At 35.7% G+C, this 10584-nt stretch overlaps 1 protein-coding gene across 1 annotated transcript in view; it reads left to right on the top strand.

Annotated features, from left to right (window-relative positions):
* The window catches only part of THSD7B (thrombospondin, type I, domain containing 7B), a 649627-nt gene that overhangs the window by 372538 nt on the left and 266505 nt on the right, over window positions 1–10584 (top strand). The window contains exons 12-13 of the mRNA XM_011966357.1: window positions 2066–2260; window positions 8093–8356. Coding sequence (XP_011821747.1) covers window positions 2066–2260; window positions 8093–8356 — 459 coding nt within the window. The remainder of the gene's footprint in view (window positions 1–2065; window positions 2261–8092; window positions 8357–10584) is intronic.

The following is a 10584-nucleotide window of genomic DNA, read 5'->3' as shown; positions in this document are numbered from 1 at the left end:
TATTATTTGATGTGCTCAGAATAAAGAAATAAATTCAGAATACAAGAAGAATGGGCATCTGAAAGGAGCCCCTATGTACACTTACCCTGCATAAGAGAAGTTTATATAAAAAGTTTTTTAACAACGTGATCCTAAGCTGTGGTCTTTTTGTTCCTTTCACATAGCAGATTTTTAAAAACTGTAAAAAAAGTGATCCTAAACTGCGATTTCTTTAGAATGATGAATTCAGCAAATATCCATTAACACACAGCATGTCTAAGGCATCACGCCAAATATGGGTAGTTGGTAGACAGGGTAGACCAAAATTACGTGGGCCATTTAAACACAAAGATATTCCCTGCTTTCTCACCCAGAGATGTTGATACGGCAGATCTGAAATGGTACCATGGAATCTGTGTATCCTCATATACATCCATGGTTAAGAATTAGAAGAGTTGTTTTCAACTGGGGCAATTTTGACCCCAAGAGAACATTTGGCAATGCCTGGAGAGAGTGTTGATTGTCACCAGTTAAGAGGGGTGTATGCTACTGGCATCTAATGGGTAGAGGCCAGAGATGCTGCTACATATCTCACCATGCACAACACCCATTTACACACCCACAAAAAACTGTCTAATCTAAATTTTCAATAGTTCCAAGGTTGAGAAATGTTGATCTAGAGAATATAAATGTATATTCTTTGAGAGTCTATAATTAACCAGAGTGAAAAAGATGCACCAAAATATTGTGCAGTCATTCATAAAATAAAACAAAATAAATGGCATTAGTCCAAAGAATTCAGTAAAAATTTAAACAAAATTTTAGAAACGTGTTACCTCAAGATTATTATTTTAAGGAATGACTAGAGAGTTCCTAGTTGAAAAAGTGTGTGTGAGAAACTTTGAAAAGCTATAAAGGACTAAAAAAGCTATAAAGAACTAAAAGTAGAATTACCATTTGGTCCAGCAATCCCACTGCTCGGTATCTACCCAGAGGAAAAGAAGTCATTATTCGAAAAAGATACTGGCACACGCATGCTTATAGCAGCACAAGTCACAATAGCAAAATCATGGAACCAACCCAAATGCTCATCAATGAATGAGTGGATAAGGAAACTCTGAGAATGAATATATATATATACACAGACACCCACACATATGTATATATATACATATGTGTATATATATACATATGTGTATATATACACATATATATTGTGATCATATGTACATATATATGATCATAGTGTGTGTGTGTGTGTGTGTATATATATATGATGGAATATTACTCAGCCATAAAAAGGAATGAATTAACAGCATTTGCAGTGACCTGGATGAGATTAGAGGCCATTATTCTAAGTGATGTAACTCAAAAATGGAAAACCAAACATCGTATGTTCTCACTGATATGTGGGAGCTAAGCTATGAGGATGCAAAGGCATAAGAATGATACAATGGACTTTGGGGACTTGGTGGGAACAATGGGAGGGGGCGAGGGATAAAAGACAACAAATAGGGTGTAGTGTGTACTGCTTGGGTGATGGGTGTACCAGGTTCTCACAAATCTCCACTAAAGAATTTATGTAACTGAATACCACCTGTACCCCAATAACTTATGGAAAAATAAAAATTAAAAAATAAAAGATATTTGCAGTGGAAATGATCTGAATAGATCATGCTTGTGCTTGGAAAAAATGATAAAAGGAGTCTATGTGATTTTTTAAAAGTGGTTTTGTCCTTTTTGTGTCCTCATCTTACTCTTATAGATTCCCTGTCTTAGTTTTGTATCATCTCTAGAGATTAGATGCTGAGGAGCAGGAAGTACAATAAATTACTGGAAGTTACTTTGGTTGCTGTCAATGCAGAGTTTGGATTAATAATGAAACCAATTAAATCCTCAAATATCTCCAATGGCAACAATAAAAATTTAATTTCCGGGGAGAAATAAGGTTAGCTATGTTGAACACAATTTGCACCATTCGTGAAACTCGTTTTTAAACCTTGGGGGATTCTGCTGTCTTGTCAAAGAACCAGCAGCTGAGTGATTTAATCAAAATAATAACAAAAGAATCCATGCTTTTTTCCAGCTGTCTCATGCGTCTCTGATGACAACCAGTCGGCAGAAATGATGGAGTGCCTCAAACAGACAAATGGCATGCCTCCCCTTGTGCAAGAATGCACGGTCCCATGTCGAGAAGACTGCACCTTCACTGCTTGGTCCAAGTTTACGCCCTGCTCCACGAACTGTGAAGCCACAAAGAGTAGGCGGCGACAGCTCACAGGTATAGTGTGCGTTTCACACTTTAGCATCAGGCAAGCTGAACATCTCTGGATCTTTGTGTAGAATGTGAGGTCCAAAGGACAGGAATTTGCATCAGGTCTCTCCCTCTCTCTCCATTCCTCAATACATGTCCTCAAACTCAGAACAATGCCTGGTATGTAACATGTACTCAATTAATGTTTGCAAAATGAATGAAAGATGTGAACTATTTTATAGCTATCAAGTTCCTCTCTACATAGTTTTATAATCTTTGCAGTTATAAAAGGCATTTTATTCACTAACTTCTTTTGAATAGGTAATGGCAAAGTTTGTCCTGTGCTATCATGCCAGGATCTCAGTGAGCTTGAAGGCAATCACCGATTTGGAAAGATGATCCAAAACAGATCTAACTGACATCATTGTCTTTTGCCATTATCTTATAAGCAATTTAACATTTTAAAATTTTACTAGTGTAAGGCAAAAATCAAATTACATGGACTGATTCTTCTTTTGTGATATTAATTATGAGTTCTGTTTTCAGCTGCAAAATTTAATGGAAATTAAAGCAACTAATTGTTTAATTGAATTCTGGGGGCATTTTTTGCCTGCAGTATGCAAATAATTGATGCAATAGTGTATTTTACTACTTGCCTAGATAAATATCCCACAACTTCTCTTAACTTCTTATGCATTTGTCTGTGCAGAAAACAAAGAACCAAAGGAAAATGCCAGAATAATCATTGAGATAATGAAATTGGTGTTGACATTGAAGAATTAAGCACAGACGACCATTTGTTCTCATGAGCAGTTGAAGTGCTAATTCTGTTGGTTTCAACACTCTTTTGTCTGAATGCATTGCTTACCTGATCACATTTCAAATTTAAATCACCATTATGGATTTAAGTAATCCACTAGAGCCTTTAATGGGATTTCTGCACACAAACTGGAAGTCCATTTGTAAGTGTAGGTGAAATGCATAACCATAAACAGAAACACCAAACAAGAAATTCTGTGCTTCGTGCCCTATCTTCCACAAAAATTTGTGCCACATAATTTTATGCAACATTGCTTGTTTCTAAGATACAACAAATTTCTCATAGAAAAATAACACAATGAGATAGAATGTATGTGACAGGAATATTTGAAGTTCGGGGGCCAATTAATGAAACTTTGTTTGCCTATACAAACATAATGCATCAGAAGCCACTACTGTGGCAACTCTTTATATACTTGAGATGAGAGAGAATTTCCTGTAGAGGGAAAGGAAGTTTTTAATTAGTGGCCAGTTTTTTTCTTTTTTCTTGAAAGTTTATTGATGATAGTTTACACCTACATAATGAAAATGGAAAATATTGAGAAGCCTAGGATATTTATTCATTTTACAACCAGCACCATTTATGTTATAAATTGTTAAAACTCCAATGAATTTGACTTTTATTTAAAATGTTCCTTTTATATAAATATTGAAGAATAGCTGTACATTTTTCTTCTGCAAACTCTAATCTAAAAATTACTCATACTAAAAGATTGTTTTAAATTTCTTTTCTAAATTATTAACGGCTGTACTTTCAGGTGGCTAATTGACCTTTGTGTATCTTTATGTCTATGTGGCACCAAAACAAGTTAGCAATTTCATGAAATACATGAGTTTAAAAAAAAAAAACAAAACAGTAAAATGAATCATTTAATATCACTGTTGAAAAAATAATCCCACTAGTGAATTGAAATATTTTCACTTTTCAAGACTTATTTTTATTGTCGTGAAACTAATGCTTGTATTTTGTTATCCCTAAGTAATTTGGTAGTAAATGCAGTAAACAATCTCTAACATGAATGCTGCTGAAAGCCTTGGACTCAAACTCCAAAGCCATGTGATTCTTTCTCTCTTTAACACAAACACACACACTGAAACATATAAACATAAATACAAGCCACTTCATTGAATATGGGGCCATACAGGATATTTAACTTTCTTTTGTCCATTTGTAACAAGAGACTTTAATTCACTGAGCATTCTGTATGTTGTACCCAAACTATGTCATCACAGGTTTTAGACTCAATAGTATTTAAAGCAATTGTGTATAGAATGCCAAGAATATTCCATTTATTAGATAGAAAACCTGTCCAGGTTTTATATATATTATATGAGCTATAATATACAGATATTTATTTATAATAACTAGATAACTAGTACATATTCTGACTTAAGGAAGAAAAAGTCTTTAGAATTGTACTAGGGATTGATTTTTAATATTAACTTGTTCTGAATCCAAAGGTTAATGCTGATTTTGATTAGTATATAATCAAAGTAAAGGACCGCTGATAATTTGTTTCTTATTGTGACAACCGTATCTGCATTAACTTGCTTAAATCCTTCATCAAACAGTGATGCTATGTAATTAATAAGGATATCATAAACATAGAGGCAGCACATATTTGTACACAATATTTGTTCTGCTGGTAATTTCTGGTCACCTTGTAGATGAACATTTTTTTCTTTAGTTTTTTCTCCTCACTCTCATTCTCTTTTTTTCTCCTTCCTCTTTCTCCTTTATCTTTTTCTTTTTCTTTTGTTTTACAACTTCCTTTTCTCAATTATTCAACGAATTTCTTTTTGTTTACCCCTTATGTGTGCTAGTCCTTGGTAATACCACAAGGGAATCAATAGACATGATCCTAACTTAACAGATGCTTGCAGTCTAATTGGAGATATGGCGAGATTTTTACTGGATATAGTTACAGTATAGTTTCTGTTATAGTAGCTGTTGTATTGGGTGAGGTATTGAAACAAATCCTATTGTTGTAACAAATTATCACAACATTGCTGGCTTAAAGCAGCACAGATTTATTATTTTACAGGTCTGTAGTGTTTCACAGATCTAAATAAAGACAAGATGTTGATAAGGCTGCATTTCTCTCTGGAGGCTTCAGGGGACAATGGTTTTCTTTCATTTTCAAGGTTGTAGAGCCTGCGCATGTCCTTGGCTCACGTTCCCCTCCATCTTCAAAGCCAGCAACATTGCATCTCGCTAACCATTCTTCCATGTTCAAGGATGGTTTTCTGGAGGGAGTAACCCGTGAGTTTTGATCTGAAGAAGAAGTAGGTGTTAGCTAGCCTACGGAAGGATGGTAGAAATTGTGGAAATTTCTGGAGTAAACATACAAAGGCCAGAAGCAAAATGAGTAATTTCTAGGAACTGAAAGAGGCTCACTATGACTGTATCGTAACGTGCTAGAGGCAGAGTGGTACAATGTAGGCCAGAGGCAGATACAAATGGGCACAAATCATGTAGGTCCTTACTGACCCTAGGGAAAGAGCCTGGACTTCATTCTGTACTATGGTAAGCCACGGCAGAGTTTTCAGTGGACAAGTGATTTGATGAGATTTGTACTTTGAAAGCTGGCTCTGACTGCAATGTGGTGGACAGATTGAAGGTATAGAGGTGTGACGGCAACAAGATCTTGGAGGAATCTGCTGTAATTTCAGCTGGAGATTTGCAGGTGGGGCTAAATATGGGTGACACCCATTGGAATGGAAACAAATGGACTGATGCAATGAATCTTTAAGCATTTGAAGTTCTATGCCTTTGTCATTAATCAGATGTAGGGGGTTCAACAGAATAATTCAGAACATTCCAACTTTTAACTTGGTGATATTGGTAGAATTGAGAAACACAGGAGAAAGAAAGGTGATGTAAAGAGGATGGGTGTGATTGGTTCTTTAGGTGTAGATTTTTCAGTCTATGGATTAGAAGCTTGAGCAAGAAATCTTGAATGAAGACATTAATTTAAAATTGAAGAAATATGGATGATAATTTAAACTCTTCAAACGGGTGAAGTTGTAGAATCAGAAGAGAGATGAACCTAAGATGGTGCCTTGGGGAACCCCATCAGTTTAAGAGAGGTAGAGAAGAAAAATAGTTCACCAAGTAAAAATAAATAATATATGGCAAGAGAGAGGTGGGGGCACGGGGTGAGGATGAGGAACAAAAAGATATGTTACGGTGGAGCTTGGAAAGAATATTTCAAGAATGAAAGTATAGTCAGCACTCTGAACTATCACTGAGTGATTAGACCTGAAAGATAAGGAATCAAAGATATTCCAGGGCTTTGGCTTTGTTTCTTGTTTTTGTTGTTGTTTGTTTCTCGCTTGATAACAGTGGTTTCCAGAAATAAGTAGACAGAATCCAGGGTTAAGTGGATTTAGAAGAGAAATGAAACTGAAGAGATGGAGACTGAGAGATGCAACAATACTCTATGGAAGTTTGAAAAAAGGGAGGTCTTGAACTTGCTAAATGCTAATAGAAAGGAGCCACTCACTAACTATTGATATATCTCTCAGCCAGTAAATTTTCATGGCTGTGATGGAGGCTGTGCTTTTCAAACTTATTCTAGTGTCCTAATGGTAGAGGCAAGTGAATACCTTCTATCAGAAGTATAGCTGAATCTGCTACCAGATCAACTTCAGGTCCTGCAGAAAATCTTTTTTTTTTTTTTCTTTTTTTCTTTTTTGAGACACAGTCTCGCTCTGTCACCCAGGCTGGAGTGCAGTGATGCGATCTCGGCTCACTGCAACCTCTGCCTCCTGTGTTCAAGCGATTCTCCTGCTTCTTCCTCCTGAGTAGCTGGGATTACAGGCGCATACTGCCACACCTGACTAATTTTTGTGTTTTTAGTAGAGATGGGGTTTCCCTATGTTGGCCAGGCTGGTCTTGAACTCCTGATCTCAAGTAATCCTCCTGCAGCGGCCTCCCAAAGTGCTGGGATTACAGGTGTTGTGAGCCACCATGCCCAGCCTAGGAATTCTTATTTATTGCAAACATAAGCATCATGGCAGACCATAGAGCCAATCACCCTGTCAACAACTCTAGAATTACATGTAATGCAAACCATGTAGCAGTGAGAAAGTAGCCCATGCATCAATCAGCTTGTATCAGGCATTTTCAGAACAGCCATAAACATAGAAAATAGACCAATAAAACTGCCTATATATTTTATAATCAGCTATGACTCTAGCTAATGACTAACTAATGAGAAAACAAAAGGTAGAATTATTAGATCTAGGAAAATTTTTAGTAATCTAGAGGAATCGTGTTGACAGCAAAGTTGAATCAAGTTACAGGCTGATTCAGAATCCACTAAACGTGATTACCAAGTGTTTACGGCTGTGAAAAATGACACTGCATTGTCTTACTCAGAGTTGGCACCACAGCTAACAGGTTCATCAAAGTGAATTGGTACGGTAAAGTCATATTCCAGAATACTTAAGTTAGAAGACTCTCTCAAAATGAAAGAGCTTTTTCTCTGATTAAATTATCCAGTATGACTTGATCATTTATTTCAATTTATTGTTTGTATAGATGTTTGGGAGCTGCCTGATGGCAGAGAGCAAAATGAGTTTAACTTCATCCATCTATCTCATTGCAAGAGACCTCTACTAAAAAGAGAGGGAGTTAACCACTTAGATGCTTTCATTGGTTCCCTGGCAATCATTAGTCAAGGAGAATGAGGACAGGGTTATCAATATGTTTTTTCCAGCAAACTATAGAGAAAATAATATTAAATAAATTAACTGGAATTCTCTAGCTATAGCAAACATCTTCCAAATATTTTATGCCACTCTCAAACATTAAACCATTTTCTACTTTTTTCAAATTAACTTGAATTTCACAGTTGTTCTGGGAGTTGTTTTCATTGTCTCAGGATTACTTTCATGGCAAAAGAGTGAAGAAAACAAAGGCTTTATTTTATTTAAGGTTTAATATTCTAAAAGTTTACAAATACAAAAGTGTGAGTGACTTTTAACAAAACAGCAGATAGACATTTAATATCTCAATGTCTCTTGTTGGAACAGGGAAAAGCAGAAAGAAGGAGAAATGCCAGGATGCTGACCTTTACCCTCTAGTGGAGACAGAACTATGTCCTTGTGATGAATTTATATCCCAACCTTATGGAAACTGGTCAGATTGCATTCTTCCAGAAGGCAGAAGGGAGCCTCAGCGAGGACTGCGGGTACAAGGAGACAGGAAAGAATGTGGAGAAGGCATGCGCTTTCGAGCAGTAGCCTGCTCTGATAAAAATGGAAGACCTGTTGACCCCTCCTTCTGCAGCAGCTCTGGTAAGGAGATGGATGAAGAGTAACAGATGAGAACACACACACACAGTTTGGGAGGTTTTTCTCAGGTCTAGAATTAATAGCTCTGCTCTGTAATAATTGTTTTAGTTCTCCTTTGTCAATAACACATTGTCTCTCATAAAATATGGACAGATGAAATGCATACATCTGCATCTCAATGATTATCTGGAATGTGATGGTGCTGGATCCCTGACTCACTTCATTCTCTACTTCACCTTTGTTTATTAGCCGCCTGTTTGCTGGTGGTCAACACTGCTGCTCCACTTCACTGAGAAAGCCAACGCGAAGTACAAACAAATATGCTCCGTGCTGTTTTTTGGTGCTCTGACCATATACATAGAGGGCATCAGAACTTGAGTGTCTTCAAATGTAGTTGAGAAAAAAATCAATGAAAAAGTTAATTTTAAAAGTTTCACTATATAAAGTAGAAGTATACCCAAGTTAATAGAATAAAACTATAGGAAAAAGAGAGACAATCTCAGAGAGTTCTGTGAGATGTTAATCCAGGAAAATACTGTTTTTGAACCTTAATTGGGAGAATTTGAAAGATCTGGGTGTATGGAAAAAGGAGTGGAGGTTAAATACAGCTGGTGTGAAAGTTGGTGAAACAGGCTGAAAGCAATCATTACAATGGAGCTTCTGAATTTCCTGCTCTGTTTTTCTTTTTTTTACTAGTTTTTTTAAAAAGAATAAACAAGTCTAGAAATAAATGGGTAGATGTTGGTCTTAGTCATCAAGGTTTTGTGTACTAATAAGTGTTCTCAGTAATACCAGAAACTCAAATTCAATTATAGTGTACAAACTAAGTAAATGATAGATCTTCTTTATTGCCAGCATACTAGCTATCTTTATTTAAGATATGCCCATATCATTATACAATGAGATTTAATGACTTTTAAATTAATACTCTCATTGCTTTATATAGGTTTCCTAGATTAGTCTACATTAATTTCTTAAGTGATTTGACTTTCAGAAACATTAAATACATCACAAAAAAGTAATGGGCCCATTTTAGGGTGACTCTAATCTTTCTTTTCAGCTTGTATGTGTGCATTGGTTTATTCATTCATTTGAACAAAACGTTTTTATTGACCATCTGCTATGTACCTGGACATCTATGACTTGAGTGTGCAGTTAAGGGGAAGTCAGAAACTTGTGGAGTTTACTGTCCGGTGGGGGATATAAATAAACAAATACATAAAAAGAATTTCAAGTTTTGATTAGCTCTGAGGATGCTGAATAGAAAATTTTTTGATAGACTTTAGGGAAGCCTTCACTGAAGTGACATAAATCTAAGATGTGAAGGGTAAGAAGGAGACAGATGCACAAAGCACATAACAAGGTTGTTTTAGTTAGTGGGGTGTCCAGAAGATAAAAGCTAGGAAAGATGTTTTAGACATAAAAGAAAACCTTGTGGTTTGAGCGTAGAGAGTGAGGAGAGAGCTGTGTGCAGTGAAGTTGAAGAAGTATGTGGAATCTTGTGAGACAAGCCAAGGCATATGGATATAATTTAACTTCAGTCATCAGCTTGGAAGTAGAGTGGGTAATGTTATCCAATTTAGAGATTTTAAAGATCACTTTTGACTACTGTCTACAGACTGACTTAAAAGGGGTAAGGAAGCTGCTGGGAAACTCCTGTAGTTAATCAAGGAGAGACATGACTAGGGTGGTGGCAATAAAGAAATACAGAAGTAATTTTAAGATGTAATTTAGAGATAGAATTGGCAAGATTATTCCAAACACAAGGCATCTTTTCTATATGTTATCTATCATTCATCCCTAATTTTGCATGAATTTATGGAGAGTTTTTTAAATTTAGAAAATAATCATTTCAGATTAGAAATGAAAACATCTTGAAACAAGAGGAGACATTTGTAATTCAGCCAATTTGCAATGCTATAGCAAAAGCTATTAGGGAATCTAAGAGACTTTCACCAAATGAAAATCGTGCTTTAATCAAAGTTTACTGTAGCCTTATAACTTTTATGATACTTGTGTTAATCTACTTTCACAGTATATATTTTCAAAAACAGGTTTTTTTTTAAATAGCAAGTGAAAATACCTCATTGTGTCACCTCTAGGGATATGACATATACTTGTCTATCAAAGGAAAAAAATCTTTTAATGGTTACTAATAAAGACGTAGTTTTAAAAAGTATATATATATATATACACATATACATATATATATACACACACACACACACACA

This window comes from Mandrillus leucophaeus, unplaced genomic scaffold (genome assembly GCF_000951045.1).
Source record: "Mandrillus leucophaeus isolate KB7577 unplaced genomic scaffold, Mleu.le_1.0 Scaffold759, whole genome shotgun sequence".
Classification (NCBI taxonomy): domain Eukaryota; kingdom Metazoa; phylum Chordata; class Mammalia; order Primates; family Cercopithecidae; genus Mandrillus; species Mandrillus leucophaeus.
Note: the sequence above shows the minus strand (reverse complement) of the source record. Positions and strands in the feature narration are given on the sequence as shown.